This window comes from Marmota monax, unplaced genomic scaffold, assembly GCF_021218885.2.
Source record: "Marmota monax isolate L192 unplaced genomic scaffold, Marmota_monax_Labrador192_F-V1.1 WCK01_AAM20220418_F8-fsc00119, whole genome shotgun sequence".
Lineage (NCBI taxonomy): Eukaryota > Metazoa > Chordata > Mammalia > Rodentia > Sciuridae > Marmota > Marmota monax.
The window spans coordinates 5911571-5938292 of record NW_026694771.1 but is presented as its reverse complement, the minus strand read 5'-3'; the positions used below and the strand labels follow the sequence as shown (position 1 = coordinate 5938292).

Below are 26722 nucleotides of genomic sequence, written 5' to 3'. Positions count from 1 at the left end.
ACAGGAATATGACTATTTTACAGGCCCTCCTCATAGAATTTGGGTCACAGACAGAGTTAAGAAAGGAAGACCTGTTGAACACACCTGCTGAGAGTGTGTTTCCAGAAGAGCCTCCAAACCTAGACCATGAGGGACACGATCAGGCAAAGGAAGTGGGACTCAGATACATTCCACTCTGGTTTCATGGATGGTAGCAGCAGGGAAGAGCTTCAGGGAAAGAACAATGTTTTAATGAGCTTTTTCATCACTGTGACCAAGGCCTGATAGTTAAAGAGAAGGAAAAGTTTATTTGGGGCTCCCAGTTTCAGAGATTCCGGTGCACTCTATACCTCTGGGGCCAAGGTGAAACAGAGCATCATGGGAAAAAGGAGTGATAGGGGAAAAGCAGCTTAGAATATGGCAATGGGAAGCAGAGAGAGCTCCATTCACTAGGGACAAAAACTCCAAAGGTACATCCCCAGAAACCTGCCTTCAGCCCACACCCTACCTGTCTACAGTTACCACCCAGGTAATCCCTATCAATGTTTTTATCCATTGGTTAGGTTACAACTCTCACCATACAACCATTCCACCTTAAAATGGAATGGTCTCAAGTAGTCTCACACATGAATTTTGGGGGGAGCACCTCATATCTAAGTCACATCAAGCAACCAATAATATAGTCTCTTAAAAAAAAAAAGCAAGTACCTTAAAGCAAAGTTGCTTATTTGCCTAATAGATGCAAAAAGCAAAACATCCTTAAGAGAGGCAGATGTTTTTGAATTCAGGGAGAGACTTAGTTAAAAATAAGTTAAAGATTATGTATTTGTAAATTTTTTTTAGAGAGAGAGAGAGAGAGAATTTTTAATATTTTTATTTTTTAGTTTTCGGTGGACACAACATCTTTATTTTACTTTTATGTGGTGCTGAGGATCAAACCCAGCGCCCCGCACATGCCAGGCAAGCACGCTACCACTTGAGCCACATCCCCAGCCCCTGTATTTGTAAATATTTATTGAATACCAGTATGTACCAGGTACCATTCTTATCAGTGAGTAAGCAGACAGTGATCCTTGCCCTAGTGGAGCTTTCATTCAAGTGGGTAGAGATAGGTCGTAGAATAAAGGTAATAAATATGTTCCTGTTATCCCTAGTTTTTCTAGAGTTTTGAACATAAAGGGATGCTGTACTTTGTCGAATGCTTTTTCTGCATCTATCGAGATGATCATATGGTTCTTATTTTTAAGTCTATTGATGTGGTGAATAACATTTATTGATTTCCGTATATTGAACCAGGGATGAATCCTACTTGATCATGGTGCACAATTTTTTTGATATGTTTTTGTATCCGATTCGCCAGAATTTTATTGAGGATTTTTGCATCTAGGTTCATTAGAGACATTGGTCTGTAGTTTTCTTTCTTTGAAGTGTCTTTGTCTGGTTTAGGTATCAGGGTGATGTTGGCCTCGTAGAATGAATTTGGAAGTTCTCCCTCTTTTTCTATTTCCTGAAGTAGCTTGAAAAGTATTGGTATTAGTTCCTCTTTAAAGGTTTTGTAAAACTCTGCTGTATACCCATCCGGTCCTGGGCTTTTCTTAGTTGGTAGTCTTTTGATGGTTTCTTCTATTTCCTCAATTGATATTGGTCTGTTTAGGTTGTCTGTATCTTCCTGACTCAATCTGGGCAGATCATATGACTTAAGAAATTTATCTATGCCTTCACTATCTTCTAATTTATTGGAGTATAAGGATTCAAAATAATTTTTGATTATCTTCTGTATTTCTGAAGTGTCTGTTGTGATATGGTAAATAGGGAGCCTACATCCTGGGAACAAATCTTTACTCCTCACACTTCAGATAGAGCCCTAATATCCAGAGTATACAAAGAACTCAAAAAATTAGACAATAAAATAACAAACAACCCAATCAACAAATGGGCCAAGGACCTGAACAGACACTTCTCAGAGGAGGACATACAATCAATCAACAAGTACATGAAAAAATGCTCACCATCTCTAGCAGTCAGAGAAATGCAAATCAAAACCACCCTAAGATACCATCTCACTCCAGTAAGATTGGCAGCCATTATGAAGTCAAACAACAACAAGTGCTGGCGAGGATGTGGGGAAAAGGGTACACTTGTACATTGCTGGTGGGACTGCAAATTGGTGCAGCCAATTTGGAAAGCAGTATGGAGATTTCTTGGAAAGCTGGGAATGGAGCCACCATTTGACCCAGCTATTCCCCTTCTCGGTCTATTCCCTAAAGACCTAAAAAGAGCATGCTACAGGGACACTGCTACATCGATGTTCATAGCAGCACAATTCACAATAGCAAGACTGTGGAACCAACCTAGATGCCCTTCAATAGACGAATGGATAAAGAAAATGTGGCATTTATACACAATGGAGTATTACTCTGCATTAAAAAATGACAAAACCATAGAATTTGCAGGGAAATGGATGGCATTAGAGCAGATTATGCTAAGTGAAGCTAGCCAGTCCCTAAAAAACAAATGCCAAATGTCTTCTTTGATATAAGGAGAGTAACTAAGAATAGAGTAGGGTCGAAGAGCATGAAAAGAAGATTAACGTTAAACAGGGATGAGAGGTGGGAGGGAAAGGGAGAGAGAAGGGAAATTGCATGGAAATGGAAGGAGACCCTCAGGGTTATACAAAAGTACATACAAGAGGAAGTGAGGGGAAAGGGAAAAATAATACAAGGGGGACAAATGAATGACATTTAGAGGGGGCAGAGAGAGAAGAGGGGAGGGGAGGGGAGGGGAGGGGGGATAGTAGAGGATAGGAAAGGCAGCAGAACACAACAGACACTAGTATGGCAATATGTAAATCAATGGATGTGTAACTGATGTGATTCTGCAATCTGTATATGGGGTAAAAATGGGAGCTCATAACCCACTTGAATCAAAGGGTGAAATATGATATATCAAGAACTATGTAATGTTTTGAACAGCCAACAATAAAAAATATTTAAAAAAAAGGTAATAAATATGTGTTGGTGAAAAGTGGTAAGAACTGTGGAAAAGGAGAAGCTCAGCATGGTATCCGGGAACCAGGACTGTGTGGTGGGTTGGTTGAGTTTTGCATAGGACGAGCAGGGCAATCTATGTGAAGATTCATGGAAAAGGTTGCATTCAAAGGAGTAAAACATGAGGGTCTTTGGAGGCAGAGGAAGCAGCCAGCACAGAGGCCTCGAAGCAGGAGTGTCCCTGATATCTTTGAGGAAAAACAGGGACAGAAGCTAATAAGCAGGTAATGAAGAGCAGGAAGAGGTCAGAGAGATAGTTGGTGGTCCCACAGGGGAGAGTTCTGAGCACAGCTTTGCCCTGATGCAGGTCTTAATGGGATCCCTCCGATTCTTGTGCTAGGACAACATCTGGGGCAGGGGGGAGAGGGCAGAAGTGGGGAAACCAATGAGAAGACTTGACGGCAAGTGCTAAATGTTTTGACTCCACAGAGGCTGATTGAGGTAAATCTTAGTATTTGTTAAAATATGTCTAAGTCATTTTTCCTCACTAAAACTTTTGTGATATTTTGCCAAATATTTATCACATCTCTCCCCCGAACCCAAGTTTATATATATTCAAAGTCACAGATCCAACCAACCTGGAGAGATTTTGATCCCCGGAGAGTTTCTCTTTCACATCACTAGATAATAGTAATAATAGCAGTAACACCTAAGCCTTTATTATGTGCTAGGCAGATGGATTAACTCACATGATCCTCCTAACAACACTATGAGATAGGTATTTTATTAGTATTCTATTTTACAGATGAGGAAACTGAGGCATAGGGATATTGAGCAACTTGCTGGAGGAAACATTGTGGGTGAGTGAAGAGCCAGGATTCCATCACAGGTTCTTTCTGCTCCAGACTTCCCATGGCTTCTGCTGCTCTCTGAGGGCTGTTCATGCTCCCTGATCATTTCACAACTGCTCTCATCTGTTTTGCTAATAAAATGCTTTTTCTTTATCAATAAGCCTCTAATTTCAGAGGGTCCCAGAGTAGAATAGAAAAAAGGAAAGGTTTTGATATGGGGTTTCAGGTAAGGTTAATTTGAGTTCAAATAAAAGTTCATGATTTTGTACCCTGCTCATATTCTGAATGGCTGATGTATTGCAAACTAAATTGACTACAAACCTGCAGGAGTTAGAAGTATCTTCAGGAATAACAAATAGTGTGAACAGTGAATTTCTAGCAGCAGAAGGAAAGTCCATCGTGGTTTTTAAGAATGGGATAAATTAACTGTGTCATCCAACCTCAAATACCCCTAAAGTTATGCAGAGTCTATGATGACATATCAGAAAGGGGGAGAGTGTCACCAGTCTAAATCCCAGGATCCCCCTCTGCTCCTTCCTTCCCCATGTGACCGGTGCCGAGTCTTTAAAAGTTAAAACAATAAGTCTCAAGGAGGATTACCAGTCTTTTCCCTGTGCTGGGTTGGGCTCCCACTTTAAATATGGTCAGACTCTAAATATTCATTATGTAATGACCTACCTTGTGTTTAACCCTGAGTATTTTATTATGCAATTTAATATCAAAAAGTGTACTATGATCTAGTCAAATTTCATACATTCAACATGCAGGTATGTCGCAGCTCACAGGCATGCATATGGGGTCGGAGGGTACAATGAATCAGAAGATTGAATGTACATCTCCAAAGTATTTATGATCTCATGGAGAAGGTAGGAATAGACAACTCTAGTAAATACAAAACAATTAATATGCAAACACAAGATAAGACTACCTTGAATGCTCTGTAGCATAGGAAGGGATTTTTTAAAAATAAATCAGATGAAAAGTAGAACATAGCATAAATCTGCCTCCCAAGGCCCCCAGTAAAGAAATGCTCAGAGTAAGAGGCGGTCAATCAAGGAATAGTTCTTAAAGGAAATGAGGTTTTTAAAACTGTCTCAAGAGGAAAACCGAACATGAGCTGCTGAGCTGTAGGGTAAAGTGTTTCAGAGAAAACTGCAGCAGAATGAGGTGGGGAAGAGGATGAAAAGTACAGGCGAGAGACTCCACCCCTGAAATCTTGTAGAATGAGAGTTGATTTGCTAGGCTGGCCTCCACTGTGGGCAGAAATTCCCCTGAAACCTTCAGGGTCAGATTGTTCAACAGGGCACTTGAGGAAAAGCATGAAGCCCCCTTGCAAAATTTGTACTGTTTGTACTTTTCAAGGCAGAACAAAGGATAGCACTGTCCTTTTGGGATGCTTAGCTCAGGGGCCAGGTGTCAAGGGGAGACCCTGTGGCAGGCCTGACACAAGCCTGCACAGCTTCCTCCCCCTCCTACAGTCCACTGCCCAGGGCAGCTCTTCTGGGAGTCCCCAGCCTTCCAAACTTGCCAATTATACCACTGCCAGGAGGAAATCCTCCACGATCTCTCAGGCAATCTGCTTACCGTGAGCCTGTGATTAACCTCATTAATGCGTGTTTACCACAGACATCATTTACAGCCAGTCACCATTATTCAAAACCATTAAAAACAGCAAGCCATGACCCTGCTTAGTGCATGCAGCCTGGCACTCGCTGGCTCTGGGCCTCTGGGACAGTCAGTCAACACCTTAGTCACCAGCTGAATGTACACTGGAAACATGATGGACTGCAAAGCCCTTGTTCTTGGGTGCCTGGAGGATTGGGCTCCAGGCCAGCTATCTGAGGACTGCAGTCCAGGGACCCTGCATGCCCAGAACTTTCCTTTAGCAGATCATGGGAGCTCAAAATGGGAAGAAATATATTACTTCTAGAAACCTACACAGAGATCCGAATTGGGACAATTGAAATAGCAATTCCCTGTCCCACAGCTGCCTCCCAGAAACTAATTAATGCTGTGGATGTAGCTGGCTAATTATTTTCAAAATTACCACCATCGTGAGCGGTCCCACTGGAGGCCCATTGCCTCTGGGAAGTCATCCCTGTCTCGAGTGGCACATTCCCTTCCTCCACTGGGAGGCATGATTTCATTCAGAGTCAGGGCACACAGTTAAAAATCTACAGACTCACAAATCAGTTCAATGTGTTTATCGAAACTCCAAGAGCTCGGTGTCAATTTCATGAACACAGGAAACATAACTTCTAGACCACATGAGCTAACCCAACCTGAGAGTTTTCAAGCTTGAAGTCCATAGATTTCCCAAGGGGATGTGGGTGGATATAATTTAACAAGACTGAATTTGGATGGTAAACTATTACACATTTGTTTTTACTAAACTTTAACTGAAAATTCATTTATAAGTACAGGCAGTGGCCCACAATGGTGTTGGCTTTATTATTTTATCCCCATAGAAGTCCATCTCACATTTCAGTTATTACTGCTATCTTAAAACCTCACTTGTGCTCATCACTAACTCAAATTGTGAGACTTACTAGACTCACAATAAAATATTTTATTCAATGAATTTATCAGGAGGGGTATTCATTTATTTATTACAAATGTATTTAATGTATTCATAGGTCTATTTTCTTATCATTGGTTTCCTTTGTCATCTTGTCTATTTTATTTTCCTTTGTGATCTTGTTTATTTTGTTTTATATTCATTTATAATTCTGAGAAGGTGGCAGTGATTTTTACCAGACTTCCAAAGTTGTTCATGACAAAAAATAAAAGAATCTTTGAATCAGTCATATAGAAGTGCTCAGTAAATCTTTGCTCATTGATTTTTTAAAGTATGTACATAACAATTTTTTCATTCCCACATATATTTGTCTTTCCTCCCAGTAAATCCCAGGGGTTAGTTAGCATTCGGCTTTTTCATGAGTTGCCTCTCTTGGTTTTGAACATTTCAGGTTCTTATCTTCTACCACTGTCCCTTCTACAAGCAGTACTCCTTCTTGTGGCCAGGAAAGAAGATTCCAGCACCTTGGGCAAATACCACAAGTGTGAGAAAACTAATCCTCTTCTTGGAGACCACCCTGAGTGAGCGCGCCCCCCAGGGCTCCTTCCATGTCTCCCAGGCAATTCTTACCCCCAGAGTGAAGACCATCGCCCGAGGCCTTGTGGGGGGCCTCAAGAACACCCTGGTTCATAGGTAAGAGTTTGCTTCTACCCCATGTGTTAGGTTTTTAAAGAATATTTACCTTGATTCTCTTCTGAATACATCGAAGTAAAACTTCAGAGATTAAAAAAAAATTTTAAAAACACCAAGTGTTGGAAATAAGGTGTGAATTTGAAGGGGATTGCATTAATAGTGCCCAAAAGAACCCTAAACATTTCATTAAAATGTACACATTATTCCACAAATACTCTCTACATTTTGATACTAAGGCAACCCACTTTGAGTCAACGCCACTGTCGGATCACTTCTGACATCTGGCCTCATCATGTCCCTGCCCCTGCCCTGTTAGCCCAGGTACTCACTCATTTAAGTGGTATGAATCACAAACCACTCTGCTGAGTGCTAGGAATTCAGGTGTGGCCCATCAAGAATTTGTTCTTCTCCCTTCCATGGGGACTATGAGTCCTAAGTTCTATGACATAGCTTCAAATACTTCCTCAAGGAAGAATTAAGCCTGACTGTACAATTAAGCAGGAAGCACTCAATCATTTCATAGGAGATGATGTTCTTTATCCTGGACACCAATGAACACAATGAATGACAGGTGTTGCAAGAAAAGGATGGTTTAGATGGATGTATTTTATATATATATATATATATATATATATATATATATAGCCTCTGGGAAGTCATAAATATATAATATATAAATGTATTATATATATATTATATATATAATACATTTATATTTATAATAATATTATTTATAATAATATAATAATATTATTTATAATATATATATAAATAATACATTTGAACAATAGGGTATCCCTCACAATTCCAGCTAATATGTTTGGGTAACAAAAGATATTCACAAGAATCAGTTTGGTTCCTGAGTTCCATATGGTGAGTTCAGATTTCAAATAGAGAAATATTCATTCAACACTTGTCCCTATTTGTTTGTTTCTGAGCTTGGAGAGCATGAGTTCAGATAACAGTAAATCAGGAATTTAGAGAGTAAGAAGTACCTGCAGTTTTCTTTCTTGGTGAAAGCTCCTTATTTTGTAGACTATGGACAGAACCAGAAACCCCTTTCGGTGTGACCGTTAACTCTTAACTTAGAATTTATGTACTTGGCTCGAACCAAACAATCCAGTGTGATATCTCTTTGGAGGATTCAGAATTATAAATTTTAAAAAAATAACATATATCATGAACTTGCACCATTTTCCTCATATCTTTAGTAAACTTGTAGATTAACATTATTTACTTATTCATACAACAAACTGAGTACCTAAGAGGAAGTAGGTGTGAATGTACAAGATGAATAACAGTCTCTGCCTTGTGGAATTAATTCTCAATCTCACAGAAAACACTAGTATGAACATTTCTACTTAGAAATGTGAAAAATCAGTATAATAAAAATCTGTACAGAAAGCTGTACTAGTAAGAGAGGAAGGACTATTTAAAAATCAGCGTAAGTTAGATCTTTTTACTGTTTCCTGAGTATGAGATGCCTTTTTTGCATGTGACTTCATTTGGTTTTTAAACCCAAGCCAGGCTCCAGAGGACACATTCTCTAAAGCACTTCATCATCCCCACTTAAGGTGGAATCCAGTGGCTCTAGGTGACCCACACATCTTGTACTCTGGTCATTGCACCACCACCCTCTCCAGTGTGCCACACTGCCATGGATGTAGCACATTTTATTGCCCTGTTCTTTTCTGCTCCACAGGCTCTTTGTCTTCTTAGTACCTGAATCTGGTCAGATCTCCTTGTTTACAACCGTTAACCCTCAATTTCACCATGATTTTTATATTTGTTAATTCTTAGCACTTTAGTATGCCTGCAAATGAATCCCAAGCTCCTTGTTTGGTGGTAATGATAGTGGCATGTGCCCAAGGCCAAGATCTTTCAGTGTGCCAGAGCTCTTGTCCAACTGGTAGCAGGCTGAGATCCCTGATCTTGGAAAGATACTTTGGCATCTTAATCCCTGTTCATCACAAGAATATCATGGGTGTGATCATGCATTCCTATGCCTGCTCATCAACCAAAGGAAGAAATGCAGGTCTGGTCAGGAATGTGTTCCCAGATGCCAGCACAGCATGTGGTTGTCATCTCCTCTAAATTACTGAGCAAACATCTGTCCCTCCCCTGAGCATCAGCACTCAGAGTGTCTGTCCTAAGGTATAAAAGAATAGGGGTGCTTCAGCTGACCCTAGGCACGGGTTATCATCTCAAACCAGGGGGAAGAAGACAAGCTGCATTATTCTACACATGCAGAGGTGGTTTTCTCGGCAGGGAGATAACCCCCACCCATGGGACCCCAATAAAGCCTTCAGCAAGCTTTGGACATGAGATCTTATACACCTTGGTTCGTCACCCTAGAAGGAATCCACAAAAACTGAATTTTTATGGTACTTTCCACCAGACTCATAGAAATCTAAAATTCAGATTCCTAGCACTCCCCCTGAAATCAGAAAAAAAAATGAGTTTTGCCTAAGCTTGAAGATAGAGCAACCATGGAACTCAAGAAGGTGACATGGACTGAAATCAGAGGGCCTGAGACTGGAGCCTACATTGGTCCCTGTTGTGGGCTGAATTATGCCCTTAACCCCCAAATTTATATATTGAAGCTGTCACCATGCTTCCTTAGAATGTGACTATATTGGGAGAAGGGCCTTTTGTAGAGATAATTAGGACAGGCCCTAATCCAATCTCACTGTTGTCATTAAAGGAAGAGAAAATGTAGACACCAGGGATGTGTTCAGGCATAGGAAATGTGAAAAGGTGGTCATCTACAAACCAAGCAGAGAGGCCTCAGAAGAGACCAGACCTGCTGGCTCCTTGATCTTGGACTTCCAACTTCTGGAATAAAAGAAAATATGCTCTAGTTGTTGAAGCCACCTAGCATAGATTTTATTAGGGAAACCTTAGCAAACTCATGCCGTCCCTTGGCAATAATAGTGTGGCCTTGTACAAGTTCTCTGGGCTGTGGTTTATCTCACCATTTAAAAGGGATTAATAGAACCCCACAAGATTATTATCCTAACCTGGAAATGCCTACCACAGTGCCTGGCATAGAATAGGTATGCCATCCCTGGTTGTAAAGAAACCCAGGAAAGCAGTGTGAACCAGCCTTGTCCTAGAGTGAGCCCCAAAGCCAAGGGCAAGTTTTAAGCTTACTGTTTTGCACCGTGAGGGGATTGTAGCCTGAGGGGCTGTCAGCAATATCTGTCAGCCTTGTTCATGGCCCTCTCATCCTGCGAAGTGCCAGGAGTTAAGAAAATAAAGTGGCTCCTCTTTTCAGTGGATTCTACATGTCCTTTTCTCTACACATAATCCCAATTATTTTATCGGTGCCTTAGGGAAGACTGACCCGCAATGGACGCAGAGCTCTTTTTTCCTGGAGACCAGATTCACACCCTCCCCACATTTCTCTGCTCAGACTAACAGGGATCCCTCAAGGTTTGGCTCTGGCTGCTATTGGCTGGGGTTGCATCCAGGCCTTCAATTCTGTTCATTCCCAAGACAGCCAGCAGATGGCACTTGCACCTCATACTTTAACAGACTGGGGATTTTTGTTTTGTTTTGTTTTGTTTTGTTCTTTTGTTTTGAAAAGAAGTCTGAATGCCTCTTACCATGAGTACTAGCAGGTTTTTCACGTGGGCCACTAGATATTTGTGAACTCTGTCTCCAAAAGAGGTCAGTATTTGCAGCCCCTAACACTCAGATCATAACATTTTGTTGCCTAAACAACAAAAGATGACTTTCTGAAGGCTTTTTTTTTATTTCCAGCTCCCAAATATCTCTACCTTATACTCTTTTATTCATGATTCTTTTTCTTTTGCCAGTTGCTTACATGCTACTTAATGTATCCCAGGTACTGCACTAAACACTTTATATGTATTATTTTACTTAATCTCTACCCCCAAATCTGTCTGAGAGCATTATTATCACTGCTTTACAAGGAAGAGGCTGAGGGACAGCAAAATTCAACAAGTTAAGGTCATATTGAGATTATGAAGTTCTCAAGAATCCCAGCTAAAACTGGGAGCATTCTTGGGAGGGTAGTCTATTAAGTCATAATCTGCTACAAAATATAAAATGTAAATTGATTTGAGTTGATAGTAGAGTCCACTGATTAAGAGAAGAGATCCAGGACTGATTATAGGCATTATGGTAAGAGGAAAAGCAAGAGGGGAAGGGGAAAAAAAATCTACCAAGGCTGTAATAACATTGTCTTTCTAGAAGACTGAGAAGTTAGATGTATTCCTAAAGGAGGGAGGGTGGCTTTAGATGTATTCTGAAAGAAATGGAAGGGAAAAATTGACAACCAAAGAGTGTGACCAAAAGAAGAGAAAGAGATGAGTTAATATAATACTTCACTTATACTCAATTTTTGACCTAAAGCAAATCTTCCTAAAAAATTTCTGGTCCCTTCACCAAAGGTACGCACCAGTTTCTATCTCCCTCTAGTCATTTTCAACCCATTGAGGATTTAGTGGAGCTGTTTTTATCATGATGAAAAATTACGAGTGCACTCTACGGCTTTCTCCTCTATAGTGCCCATGGTAGTTCACATTTACTACTAATGTAGAAACCATCACACTGAATTTTGTTTTAAATGTCACTAAACTGAGCTCTGGGCAAAACTTCAGGGTGTAATATAGGAAGCCTTCGGTCTCGAAAATGGCACCAGCAGACTGTTCATGAGGCAACTGATTAGATATCAGTCTATCAGGAAGCCACATGTAGTGACAGGATAACTGTCTATCTGTGTGGAAAAAGTGAACTTTGACTCCTACTTTATGCTATACACAAAAATTAACCTGAGATGGACCTTAGACCTGAACTCATAAAGCTTTTAGAAGAAAACATAGGATATCTTTTTGAATGAGGAGTAAGTGAAGATTTCTTAGATCTCAGAAATTATAAAAGAACAAATTGGTAAGTTTGATTCTATCAAAATTAAGGAATTCCACTCATCCGAATGTGTCATTGAGACAAAAGCAAGCTACAGGATGGGAGAAAATAAACAAATATATGAAATAATGTTTATCATCTCTAGCAATTAGAGAAATGCAAATAAAAACTACTCTAAGATTTCATCTCACTCCAGTCAGAATGGCAGTTATTATGAATACAAGCAACATTTTTTTATTATCAACATTTTTTATTATGTTGGTGAGGATGTAGGGAAAAAGGTACACTCATACGTTGCTGGTAAGACTGAAAACTGGTGCAGCCAATATGGAAAGCATGGAGATTTCTTGGAAAATTGGGAATGGAATCACCATTTGACCCAGCTATCTCTCTCCTCAGTCTATACCCAAAAGGCTTAAAAACAGCATACTACAGAGACACAGTCACATCCTCTCTTCTCACAGCACTTTCCTCTGAAAACTGGAAACACATGGAGACTCCTATTTATAGCAGCACAATTCACAATAGCTAAACTGTGGAACCAACCTAGATGCCCTTCAATAGATGAATGGATAAAAAAAAAAGTGGCAATGGAATATTACTCAACAATAAAAGAGAATAAAGTCATGGCATGTGCAGGCAAATGGATGGAGTTAGAGAAGATAATGCTAAGTGAAATTAGCCAATCCCCCCAAAACAAATGCCGAATGTTTTCTTTGATACAAGGAGGCTGATTCATAGTGGGATAGGGAGAGGGAGCATGGGAGGAATAGACAAACTCTAGATAGGGCAGAGGGGTTGGAGGAGAAGGCGGGGGGGCATAGGGTTATAAATGATGGTGGAATGTGATTTACATTATTATCCAAAGTACATGTATGAAGACACGAATTGGTGTGAATATACTGTGTATACAACTAGAGATATGAAAAGTTGTGCTCTATATGTGTAATAAGAATTATAATGCATTCCGCTGTCATATATAAATTTTTAAAAAAAGCAAAAAAAAAAAGAATGAAATATAATAGAGATTGGTTGGAAGCATTTTAAGATACTTTGTTGATAATAAAAAAAAATCTAACAGACTAGAACCTAGGACATATAAGTAATTTCAGTAGCTGAACATGTTCAAAAAGTGAAAAATGTTAGTAAAAGAATCGAATAGCTACTTCATGAATGGTCAATAAGCACATGACAAACTGCTCAACACCATTATTCATCAGAAAGATGCAAATTATAACACTGTAAGATGTCACTACATATTCACTAGAATGACTAAAATTAAAAGATAGCACCAAATTTGAGGAAGGATATGAGGCAGCATCCACATGCACAATCTCTTAGGAACAAGTCTTATAGTTTCTCATAATGCTAAATGTAAACAAGCCTTATAATACAGTAATCCCATGCCTTGGTATTTAACTGAGAGAAATGAAAACAAATGTCCATAAAAAGCCTTATAGAAGAATTCCCATAACAGTTTTATTCATAACAACTAAAAATTGGAAACAGCTCGTGTATTCGTCAATAGAAAAATGGACAAACTGTGTTATATTCATTATGTGAAATAGTATGCAGTATTTAAGAAATAAAAAATACAGATTCCTCCATGCATGGTGGCGCATGCCTGTAATCCCAGCAGCTCAGGAGGCTGAGGCAGGAGGATCGAGGGTTCAAAGTCAGCCTCAGCAACAGTGAGGTGCTAAGCAACTTAGTGAGACCCTGTCTCTGAATAAAATACAGAATAGGGCTTGGGATGTGGATGTGGCTCAGTGGTTGAGTGCCCTGAGTTCAATCCCTGGTGAAAAAAAAAAAAAAACCCACAAAATAAAAAAAAAAATAGAGATCCATGCAATGCCATGGATGAGTTTGAATACCATTATGCTGAATAAAAGAAGCTCATACAAAAGAATATACATTGTATGGTTAACATGAAGTTTAGAATAGGTAAATATCATCTATAATGGAAAAAAATCAATACAAGTTGTTGCCTCTGAGGGAATGAAGCAGGAATTGACTGGGAAAGGGCATGTGAGAACTTTCTGGAGTGTTGGTAATGCTCTATAGAGTTATGAGTTTGGGTCATTTATATATGGTTGTCAAAACTCAGCAAGTGCACACTTAAGATGTGCACATTTTATTGGATGTAATCTTTATTTCAAGAAAACTAGAAACACATGGAGACTCCTATTTAATCATATTTTTGCTGAAACATTTAGGGGATGTGTATAAATGTTTGCATTCAATTATGTGAAAAACAGCTGGATTGATGGAAGGATAGTGTTGGTTGATGAATAGGTAGGTGGCAGGCAAGTATAGAAAAATTTTAGTGGTAAATTATGGGTGGTGGATATATTTACTTACTGTAAAATTCTTTCAATGTTGCATATGTTTGAAATTTTTGTTATAATAAAAAATCAAAGAACCCAGCAATAATTAGACTCTTGAGCTTAATGTTTCAAGGTCCTGTTGACATGGGTATCCCTTTGATGCTTGGGACAAATAATCTCCTCTTCTATCAAAGAAACCCTGGAAAATTTAATTTTCTGATGGATTAGAGACAGCTTCATCCTTGCTGGAGATATAAGCTTAAATGGACTTAGCCCTGGGGGCTTGTGCTTTATTAACATACTTTTGTTATATTGATGGAAATGTTGTGTTTCCTTTTCTAGAGAAGTCCTTCTAAACTCTCGGGTCTTTCCTCTCTTCTCCCAACACTTTCCTCTATGTAGGAATCTTCCTGCCATCCTGGACTGGGTGAAAACTCAGAAGCCTGGTGCCATGGGTGTCAACATCATCACGTCTGACTTCGTGGACCTGGTGGACTTTGCCACAACCGTCATTGAGTTGAATGACCTTCTGCAGGAGGACAGAGCTTTGGCTAAATGCTGATTTGTTTATTTAACCTAGGGTTGAAGTTGTTGATCCAGGGTAGAATTCTTTGAAGAATTTCCTGTTGGGATGGCCCCTGGGCAGTGGTAGTGAAGAGAGTAAGAGGAGGAGGGCTTCTTTTTTTCTTTTCCTTCCTCACAGGGCCATTGGGATAATATTACAGGGCCTTCAGTTGCATTTTTCCCAAATGAGACTTTTAAAAAGCTTAAGTCCAAGGGAAGAAAGCATGTTTCATGTGCTCAAGGTCAGAATCTCCCCAGTGACTTGTGGTAGTGAATGGAATATGGAAATAGGGTCTCCAGTCCATTGGAATATGGAGTATCCCTCAATTGATCCAGTTCTCTATTGGTTTCCAGGGTCTTGTGTTTGAGCCAGTGAGAAGGCTAAGCCAGAAAGGTATTCCTGGTCCAAAGGATGACTCATTGCAGGTTTGGACTGCCCTGTGGCTGGCTCTAACTTCAACTTGAGGTTCTGTTCTGGGAGGACAGGAAGCCAAGCATCAGTTCTCTCCAGGGTTGTTGAAAGTCTCTACTACTTCCCTGGGGGAATAAGACCTGTTTGTCACCAAGGTGTCTCATCTACATGCTGTTTATGCATACCTTGTGTTGGTAACTGGTCACCTGAATTCTTCAGTTAAACAGTGCATACTGCCCTTGATATCAGAAATGTTTTCTAGTTTTAAAGCATTGATTCCTTTCTATTAGGTGGGGGGCCCCTTCTTAAAAGGGAAGGAACAACAATGGGAGATCTTTTCGGTACAGGGCCCTCCAAGAGATAGACATGCATGTTTGCTGCATGCCATCTTTCTTTGATTTAATTCTCTAGTAGTTTTCTAAAATAACTGCCGAGTGAACACCTGCATCATTTTGGCAAAGTCCTCTTTGGATTGGGGTCTTCAAGCCAGACCTTGGAATTGCATTTCATTGTTGTCTGCTTATGACTGAGACCTGCACAGTGGCATACAGTGCCAAGTAGAAGGCACTTTGTCCATGACACCATGGAGGCTGACGCAGGATGCATGGGAGAGTGCAATGGCATTAAAGGAGGAAGCTCCAAGTGGGTTTGGAGCCATTCTAAAACTCCTGGAAAACAAGACTACCTCGAGGACCTTTAGGATGACTTGTGTGTCATCAAGTGAGAAATAACCAGTGTTGGGACTTTTCCAGTGCTTGTCTGGATTGCTCTACTTTCTGCAGGTTGTTCTGAGCCTACTTATCACTACTGCATGAGGGCTTTGAAACTCAAGAGGGGATTTTTTTTTTAACTGATAAGAGGTGCTTATCTCTAAAGAGCCCTCTTGTGTTTTGGTTTGTTTATTTATTTATTTATTTATTCATTATTTATTTATAGAGTAAGTATCTGCAGTGCTTCTGACCTCAAGAGCACTCACACAGGAGATAACTGACCTTTCCTTGCCCAGAACAGACGCTGCCACAGCCTTCCTCCCCTTACCAGGACTGTGCATCTCAGGTCTGTGAGTGAACTTGGATTCTGCGGCAGGTGTCCTGGCTCCTCCAAACCTGCTGAGGACAATGTGGATGTGTAGATGTGATCCAGATCCAAGAACCACTGTGGAACCACACACAGGGATAGAAGATGGAATGGGTCATGAAGAACTCTCAGTCCTTGAGTAGACCCTCCAGCAGAAAGCTGGAAAGAAAGAAGCCAGAAATAAAACTGGGCCTCAGGATGCACTCACTTTGATGTCCCTCAGCCCTGTTATATTGATGAGATCCCTAAGGAAGTGTCAGTTTTGGGATTTTTAAAGAGAAAATATAAACCTGGAATCCCGAATGGATGTGGGCATTTATAAAGATTGCTGGACTCTTCTTCCAGCAGTTTCCCATTTCTGTCCTTTGATTTCACAGACAGATTTTTTGCACATTGCCTGTATTGGGGGATAGCTTAGGTGAGCTACCAACAGCACCTACGTCCCCCCATCTATTGGTCTTCCAGCCTTCACTTTCTGTAAAGCAGCTTAAGCTCAAGAAGATCACAGCAGGAATGCCTATGGGAAAATCTGGTTTAACTTTCCCTGTTCTTGTATTTGAACTCTTCCCTGAAGAGGTTTCTGGGATAGTATTGTCAAATTCTGTAGGGCCTAAGAAGGTGGGTGTCCTCACTTTCTAAATTTTCCCTCAGTTCTGCTGTTGAAGTCTAATGACTGGCTCTGAAATCCCTAGCTTAACCTCAGGGTTTTATTTTTGTTTTTATTGCTCCATTTTGGTTTGGTTTTTAATTCTTGGTCATTTGCTAAGGACCCGATCATTTTTCCTCTCTTAACCCTGTGGTACTTGACAAAGAGATAAGGAGGCAAGAGGAGAATTATTCTGCTCTGTTTTATTTGAGCCTCAGCTTTGTCCAGGTGCCTGGTGCTATGAGGCCAGGTGTTTTGACAGGTATCTGCACAGGAGGTGAGCAACACCCAATGGCTGCTGACTGTCCAGTAAAATGTTTACTTGATGTTCTTTCTTCATTTTTAAATATATAGTTGCACTTCTCTTGAATTGTGACATTTAAATGCATCTTGGTGTTTGCATGCTAAGAGAAAAATCATGGAGCATGACACAGAAGAACAGAAAAATCCTAAGGTTTCATGTACAAAGCCTAGCTCTGCATGAGCCCCTGCTGGCTTTTGCTCCTCCATGCTGCTCTGGGTTGCCAGCCTTGCTTGAATTTTGCAACTCTGCACTAGAGTTCTGGGAGGAAGGAGGATTTTCTCTTAGTAAATACTCGAATCTCTGCCCCCAGAAAAAGGGACACTTTATTGCAAAAAAAAAAAAAAAATGTGTGCATTCTGTTCCTTGATCATGAGGTTACGCAGGAGAACTCCGGCACATGGCACAGAGAGAAAGTAGACTTTAGGTCAATGACTTATTCTGCAACCATAAAAATGGTGATCCATCCCCATCACTTGTTCTCACAAGTTCTGAGTGATCAAAACAAGATCAAACAAAGACTCTCACACTTGCTCAGACTTAACTTCAAGATCAGCTAAACAGCTACTTGATTAAGCCAATGAGGAATTAATCTCACAAAATTTGGGGTCCTGTTTACTCAGAAATATAACTGTTTTTTTCATGAGCTCCATCAACCATTCCAACACCATCACATTTCCATGATTTTGTGGCAAAGGGACCATCACAGATTTCAAATCAGTGAAAATAGTGTTTTAAAGGCTTGGACTTTCAGCTTATTAGAGGTACCATGTGGTGTCATGGAAAGAGAAGATATTCTAAAGACTGGAGAGAGAGGTCAAGATAGGATTGATGGAATAAAATGATAAGTTATTGAGGATTAAAGTTTTTTGTTAATGGCAGATGAAAGAGGGTCATGCAAGATTTTTTTATATCTGCTGCATTTGACTCAATAATAACTGTTTAGTCATTTTCCTTAGTGCTGAGTCCAGAGCCCTGAATTTTTGAGGTTAAGCCACAGTTCAAATCCAAGTTTTAAATAAATGCAAAGAAAAGCACAAGATCTGAGCCCAGGTGATGATATATCTTAACTATTTTATAGTTTCTTCTTGCATGACCTCATATTCACATAAAAAATTACGTTTCTGTCCAAGAGGACAATGTACTAGAGCACCTTTCTTAGGAAGAAAAAGGGCTTACACAAAATCAGGCTATTGCAGATTGCATTCCTGCCAGAGGGGAAGTTTTGTAGTGTTCTTCATTGTCTGTTAGGTTCTGGGAAACAGAATTGGCTAATGAATGGGACACTGCCATAAGACTCCACTCCCTTAGCTGAGCAAGCAACCCTGTGCAAAATTGTCCCTAGTTCTTTCATCTGTAATAAAGATGCAGTCTGCTACCTAGTGATGAGTGTTTGGAAAACCTTGGTTACTGGTTCTTGAAAATATAAGATCCCTATGTTTAGATCAAATGCCTTATACTCAGGGGATGTACAGTTGTGGTAATTCTTTTTTCTATGCATGTGTATAAAGAATCCAACGTGGGCTCACGTCCTAAAAAAAAGTGTGGTGTAGGTTGACAGAACTTGATCAGGAATGGCACCTTCTGTATTATGTGTAATGAAATATGTAGGGCTCAAAAAACCTTCCAACATGCTTATGGGTTTCCGAGAGGTGGGCTTTCTCAATATATTTCTATTTCTCTAAATAGTCTTGTTAGGCCAAGAGGAAATTTGATATGGCACAGAAGAATACGGTTACCCATTGAAATTCCACTCACTTTCCAGTATATTTTGATTCTCTGTTGCAGGCTGGATCCTATTTGCCACCATAGCTTTGTCACTCAAAAATGTTGCCCTGGGAAACACAGGAGTGAAGTGATTAAATGATAAGAGGATTACCTGGAAACTTTACCCTTAATTCCAGAGGATTCTGATCAGCTCTTTACTGCCCCCAAGAGACACCTTACCTCCTTAACCTTTGGATTCCAGCTTCCTGCTAGAAACAGCACACCAACAGCACTGTATTTCTGAACTAGCCCTAGCTTGGAAGTACACACTACAAAATGCTATTGATTTTCTTAAAATAGCACAGTCTTAGATATTGTAAAAAAATACTCTGAGATAATGCTATCCTGTTTTAGATATAGTGTTTTAGCATCTTCAACAAAACTTGTTCTACTTAGGACTTTTCAAACTCATTTCTAAATCAAATGATTTAGATAAAATATTTCCCTTCCCTTTTCTGGTAGTTCAATTCCACAGTCTGTTGAGGCAATTTCATCAGCAGGCTGGAGGCACTTTTCTGTGTGATACCTTCCTCTCTTCTTCATAGAATACCACTTTGTCCTCTTGTCTTCTGGGCATCCTCCATCACCTGCCAATCACTCTTCATTACAGGATGCTGGCAAAAGGCACATACATATATATAGTGATGACCAGCACACTCTATCACAGTGGGGTTTTTCTTCTTAATTATTTTCAGTGCATAATTTTGTCCCCCAGCCCTAGCCAGTCATTAGAATGATACTTGATTTCAGTCCAGAACTTGGGACCAACACTTAGTTCAAATAGCACAGGCTTGCTCACAAGCTTTAAGCTTAATAAAAAGCAGAGCACTTTGAAAAGGCAAATATAGATCTTTGGTAGTTCTGTACATTTGAAATTTTACATTGTTATTAGTTTATAGCACTAATAACACTTCAGTTATGAATCTCTAGTACCAACATGACAAATCTTAGAACCTATTCTAGAAAGATTCCTTGCTGCTATTATACTTACTAATTTACACCCCAATATTAGTAAGTGTTAAACACAGATTGTGTATGCATTATTTGTATTGTGTATATGCCAACTATAATACTTAACCTCACTGAATCAGCAATTAAAAAATACAGAAATTGTCAAGGTGAAAATAAGTCTTGATCAATTCAGATAATTTATGGATCTGATAAATGCTCTAATAGATATTATATTTTCTCCTCTATTGTTTTACACTACAGTGCATGTTAAGTTAAAAATAATAATAAATTGTACCAATTTTAAGGCTTTAGGATTAAAAATTTTGCATATATGCTCCTTGATACTCTGAAATGTGTTTTATGGCTTAATTATCTTATTCATACACATTCACTTGGCTTTTTTCCCTCTAGGAAATAATTGTTCAAATATATCTCTTCTTGTTACCTTGATTAAACTGTGTAATTCAACCTAGAACATTGTAAAGCCAAAATACCTCATTTTAACTGTGAAAAAAAAAATGTCAAGGCGTATTATGACATGATGTTTCCTTGTACTTGGTTTGAATGACATAAATAGGCTTATAACTAATAATAAATATTAAAACATCGAAACTTTGACAGTCACATTTCCTTTGTTTTAATGAACATTGTATTATTGGATCCACTCCTAATGTTGTTTTAAAGAACTACAGACTCAGTGTCAGTAAAATAGCTTATTATGCAAATATTAGATGAACATCCTTTCAGCTCTGCCTAGAATTTATTGGGATTAGCTAAATATGCCCACAATTCCCAAGATGAGCAGTGTGTGAAATATGTACATAACCACATCATCCATGCTTTTCCAAGCTTTGTCCTTAAAGCACTTCAGTTACTTGTACTAGTTTAGACCAGTTCTTATTGACATCCATATTATCATGCTACTGCCTTCTCTGTTGCACATTAAACTGAGTGATTCCTGGATGCCCAGAAGTAGAGCAATTCAGAGATGATTTGTGCACACGATGAGTAAATAAAAGTGGACCTTCAATTTATGTTGCAATGTCCCACAGTTTTCTCATTCCTAATTATTTTTTACAGAATATCTAAATGCACTAAATTTCAGTGATTTTTTTTATTTTGCCTTATCTCTTACAAAAAATAATGGATTATTGTGAATGTCCTTTCTATGGATTTAACAGAGATTCAATTAATTCTATGTAATCATTTATTTGATATGGTTGAATGTTGGAACAGGTAATTAGGAGTAATGATACATGTGTTTAAGTTCATAGCAATTTAGAACATAGTCACAGTCAGAATTTTCTGCCTGTATTTATTGTTTAGTAACTCTACCTCAATGTCCTCTGGTTGGTTTTAATAAGCACCACATTCAGTGATTCCAATTTAGTTTTTAGTAGTAAGCCACTAAAATAGTATATATTTTGATGTAGATATGGTTGGGTCCAAACATAAGCAAAGTAGGTATAACCTGTGTGGTGTAATTGCAGAGATATTGCTGTCCTACCTCAATTTCCCAACATACACTGTGATTGATACATTGCTGCTATGATAATGGAGCTCTTGCATTATGTAGGAAGTCTTCAATATCTAATCACAGATTGATTTATCAGATTACTACAAAGTTATAAACATGCACCAGACCCAGATTCCTATTCCAACTGTATCACATTCTAACCTTTGTGTTCATTGAATGATTTAGCAGGAACTAATCAATGAGAGATAAAGTAGCTAGATTTGGATGGTGGAAGAGAAATGTATTGAAAATTCTTTGTGTGGCATATTTACAGGGGCTGTGTAGCAGAAGGTCAAGGCAACTAGAGGATGCTAGGTGCTTAGACTGGGTCATATTCTCTCTCTCTCTCTCTCTCTCTCTCTCTCTCTCTCTCTCTCAATAGGTGAGAAAGGGTGGTAGTCAGGGGCAAAAAGCTGGACCATATATAAGGAAGTCTCTGGAGACAATGTCTTATGATGTATCTATTGGGGGTTCCCACTTCTGGAAGCTTCCTAATCTGAAATGCTCATAATAGACAAGTCTAGACCCAATCCCTAGAGTTCTAATTTCTTAGGATATTATCTCAGGAGGAGTCAATGAAAAAAATATACTTTGGTTTTCAGTTAGGCAGGACATTTCTGGACTAAATATGCATTGCTCAGAAAGTGGAATTCATGCCACTGGTGATATTTATGAGGTGGAAATGGCCACATCTTTAACATTAGGCATCAAGATCACTAATCATTTAATCAATCCTGATTAGTTAGGAAGGAAGTCTTAATTTAGTGATGAAACTTGTCTATCCTATTTATCATTCCACAGAGAAAGGTAATAATACCTAACATTTAGTATTATTTGTTTATATTGTATTTATTTTGTGGTTATCTTCTCTTTGTAGCAAGTGGTCCTGGGTTTTCAGTAGTGATATAAAATTCCCTTTCAAAATGAATTTAAGATTTTTAATGAGTGCACTATGAAGAAGCTATAGGAATGGCCTAAATTTGTGATCCTTCTCATTTTGCGGGGGAGGGGTACCCTTGGTTCAGCCACACATTTTTGCCTACAACTGGGTTTGGTTGTTGTCTTTCTAAACATCTGTACTCACTAAATATACAAATAGGCTACTACTTGAGATAGAAAGTCATCTCTCTCTTTCATAAGGGAACTTTCTTCATGTTTTTGGCAGAAGTCCATGCTCAGATAATCTCCATGTCCTATGGAGGAATTTAAACTAGAGAAATCAAGTTCTTGGAGACTATCCACAGATGGCTATTCTGGGTAAACATGGAATACCAGAGAGCAAACTCCAGTTCTTCAGCTTAGAAAGTGATTCCTTTTCTGTGAATCCCTGATGTTAGGATGCCTGAATGTCCTAGATTTTGTTGTGGTTTTTTTTTCCTCCAAAGGAATTCTTCCTGATCAGCAGTATGTTTTTGTTTACCCCTCTGCAAATCTGCTCACTATGACCAAAGGAGTGTTATTATTTTTAAGACATGAAGCCTTTCATTTTCAGAGAGGGTGGGAGGTTGCAAGGGAGGGACAGTGGACAAAGCTCATGTGCCTCAAACCTCACCCAGGAAGGCTTGGACAAGTGTCAAAAAACAAAAGCACAAGTCAGACCAGGGTGTTTTCACAGCTGGGCAGTGTTTGGGGATAGCATGGGGTGGTTGGGAGGACACAGAAGTGTCAGCCTCTGTCCAGTAGCATCATGTGATTGAGAGAAGTCTTAGGCAGTCAGATGGCTTTAATCTAAGGGGCCAAGCATCTAAAGAACAGGATTTATCCTGCAGAGAAAGGTCCTAAGAAGCAAAGCTCTTAGTGTAGAAGGAGGCCACTGAAAGCTGTTCTTTGTTTAACCTAAGAACTTAGCTGCTTTTTGGCCTAAAGACGTTCCTGCCCTGATTCTTACTGGGAGTTCATTCAATCCAGGCCCAGTGAGTCTCGTTTTTAGGACCTCCATGAAGTGTAAGAAGAAAGTGTTAGACTGATTTTTGAAAAGCTTCCACTAAGCAACGACCTTGTGAGTGTAGAATGCACAGAGTAGTGCTTCAGGTCAGCTAGCATGCCTTGAAATGATGCAGAAAATCTTATATGGTGTACACTCAAAAAACATGTGTATAGCTTTCTATAGCTTTCTATAGTTTTCATTGAATTTCTTAGAGAAATTTGTGATCCTAAATTGTTTTAAACCACTCTCTTTCATGTGTCTATGAATTATCATTTAAGCAAGAAACAATGGTTAATTTAAGGTATGCTGGATAGACTTGGTCCTTCCGACTTAAAAAAAAAATTAAGACATATGGATTTGTTCACTATAGGTGCTTTCTTTTAAGAGGTAAGGCCAGGCAAGACAAGATAAGAAGAAAAGACTAAGCCAAATCCAAACACTCCCAAGGAATAGTTAGGTGGAATCTTATAAGAGAGTGTGTGCAAAGAGCAAGGGAAGCAAGAATGGCTCAGGAATGACATCAAAAGCAGATCTGAGCACCAAATTTCGAAGTGAAATGGAGCTTTTCCAGAGGAGAGCAACTGAGGGAGGTAAGGGTCCAGAGGTCATGTTACATGAGAAATGGGGGGTGTTGGAACAGGAAAATGTGGGAGAAAAGTGACAAGAATATCTTCAAATATATTCAAATTGTTACATGACTACAATTTTAAAGTTTTATGACTTTAGATGTAGAGAGGATCAAAGAACATTTGTGCTAGGCACTACCATTAAAGGAGAAAAATCTGAACGCCCATAAAGAACTGACTGGCTAAGTGTCGTGATGGGCAAAAGGTGCCACTTACGCAGTTGAGGGGGGAGAAATAAAAATGTCCACACGCTTCTGCCCTTTTCAATGCTTTATTCACTCAAATCACTCAATACAATTTCACTCTATAGGTTCTTAATCAATAAAATGACAATCCTTGATGCTAGGCACTGCAATAGACATAATCAATTCACAGCAAACGATTCTAGATTAATTCTAAACACGGTAAACACACTTAATCACAACAGGTTCATGACAGACATTTCCTCTGCATGATAAGCTCAAAGGTCAGATCAAAATTCTCAAGCCTTAGGCTCTAAATCTAGCAGATGCACACTCACTCAGACCATGGGGATCAGGTCAGGAACCAAGGCAGGCTTCTCCTGGGGTGGAGCTGACAGCTGACTGAGAACAGGGTCATAGGGAGAAGTCCTTTTCTCACCAGAGTCAAGAGGCTGCTGTAGAGTTTGAGAGCCTGAGAACAACACAGAGGATTGGGCAGATGAGAAGAGTTGGGATGTCATTCTGGGTCCTCATCAGGCTCTCAGGCTTGTGTGCATCAGTGTCGGCTGGCTGAATATCTGTTCATTTGCTCTAACATTTATACTAACTTTTGGGGCTTCTGACCACCCTTTCAATCACTATCAGCTGCCACTGGATTTCTCAGTGACGTCATTTGCCCTGGGGTTACAACATAAGGTCTGATGGTCCCTAACCTGATTTCCTTGCCTTTCCCCCTTATTGGGCAAGGACAACATGACAGAGACTTTACTGTGAGCTTGTCAGGATGGGGAGAAGTGACTTGTTTGTGCCTAAGGGCCATACTGGAGGGCTCTGTAGGTGTGCCTGGTGAGACTTCAGGTTTCAAACTAGAGTTTTAAAATGGAGTTGCTTAGGCTAAGGCATAAGGCCATCCTACACTAAGGCAGAGCTGAGACTAGAATCTAGAATCTAGACTCTGAGTTCCTGTTCAGTGTCATTCCCCACCATTTCCAACTGCCTCCCTAAGTGCATTATGTGCAGTGAAGAAGTAGGGCAACAAGTTGCCATTTCAGTAATGTGGAGCTTGGCTTAATATGAGCGTCTTTATGTGGAATGAATACTAAGTGAGATAGTGTGTTCACCACCATGAAGACTATTTCTGAGAGAGTGTGTATTAGTTACCTATTGTTGCTGTAACAAACCACTACAAACTTGATAACTCACAACAGCAGAAATCAATTACCTTGCAGTCTGGAGTCAGAAATCTAAAATGAGTCATCAGAGCTTGCTCCTTCTGAAAGTCCTAGACAATCCATTTCCTTGATTTTTCAGTGTCTAGAGTCTATTGGCATTCTTTGTCTTGTGGTCTTGTGGTCCCTTCTTCCATCTTACAAGCTAGCACTGAAGCATTTTCAATCTCTGACTCAGCTTTTGTCACCACATTGTCTCTGATTCTTACCCTCTTATAAGGACAAAACTGAATAATCCAGGATAATCTCCCATCTCAAGATCCTTAACTTAATCACATCTACAAAGTCACTTCTACCATGTAAAGTAACATTCACAGGTTCTGGAAGTCATCTTGATCATGCTCATCTTTGGGTAGCTATTATTCAACCTACCACTGAACATGCTCGAAAGTTCACTGTTGCAGGCACTGGTGTTAAAGCAGCCCTGAGTTCTAGCCCAGTGTCAGTATCTAGTAGTTGTATGACCATCACCCCTTTGAGTCCCTGTTCCCTCAATCAAAAAATAAGAATAAAAGCCCAAGGTTATCCTGAGGATTTGTGGTCCTACATATGAAATATGTAATATATAATCTACTCAATAAATGCAACCGTATTTAGTCAAAGAACTGCTAAGTGGTTCTCATCAGATATGAATTAAACCAAAGAAACTTTATTATTAAATGGGAGATTTGATAAAGTGACCTCCAAATTCCCTTCTGAGACTGCTAAAATATAAGGGAATAAAATTTTCATCTCTTGTGTAAATTATTGTTAGGGCTTCTTGTCCAGTTGACAGATCCAGTTTCAAGGCAACCACTTTGCTGGATAGTCAGTCAGTAGCTATCAGTCTCTGCTTCCTGCCCTGATTAGTCCTGCTCTCTGATTGTGACTCTCAGCTTTCTGGTCAGATTTGAGCAGGACTAGGAACTTGGCTGGTGTGTAATGATTGGCTGGGCCGGCAGCTGAAACCAGCGCAGACTCCCTCCTTCACATCTGTCAACATACCTGACTGCAAGCAAGCTGCTGCCTGTGGCCACTGCCTGCAGGAGCCAGACAGAGCGAGAAGTAAGTGGTGGTGAGCGCCTTGCTTGGGGAAGAGTCCAAGGCTGTGTTGATGTTTCTTCCTAAGGTCCCGTACTCTCCAGGTTGGAATAGCTGTGGATCACCACTGCTGAGTCAAGAGGAAAGCTAGAGGAGAATCTGGATTGAAAAGCAGCAACCAAGGTAGGTGATTTGTCTGCTCATTTACAAAAGAAGTACCTTGTTTAGCCTTGTAACTGGAGAGTCTCTGGCAATG

The 26722-nt window shown here is 39.6% G+C and overlaps 2 protein-coding genes across 19 annotated transcripts in view; both read left to right on the top strand.

Moving 5' to 3' along the window:
• The window catches only part of Plcxd2 (phosphatidylinositol specific phospholipase C X domain containing 2), a 48210-nt gene extending 27624 nt beyond the window's left edge, over positions 1–20586 (top strand). Inside the window, exons 3-4 of the mRNA XM_046425237.2 lie at positions 6787–7028; positions 14651–20586. Coding sequence (XP_046281193.1) covers positions 6787–7028; positions 14651–14810 — 402 coding nt within the window. The 3' untranslated portion in view covers positions 14811–20586. The remainder of the gene's footprint in view (positions 1–6786; positions 7029–14650) is intronic.
• Positions 20587–26376: 5790 nt separating this feature from the next.
• The window catches only part of Phldb2 (pleckstrin homology like domain family B member 2), a 201222-nt gene continuing 200876 nt past the window's right edge, over positions 26377–26722 (top strand). For 4 of the 18 annotated variants that reach the window (XM_046425233.2, XM_046425231.2, XM_046425229.2 and 1 more), the window contains exon 1: positions 26406–26649. The gene's annotated coding sequence lies outside the window, so the exon portion shown is untranslated. Of the gene's footprint in view, positions 26650–26722 lie in introns of all 18 variants that reach the window. The other 14 variants (XM_058572887.1, XM_046425235.2, XM_046425232.2 and 11 more) reach the window with 8 other exon arrangements.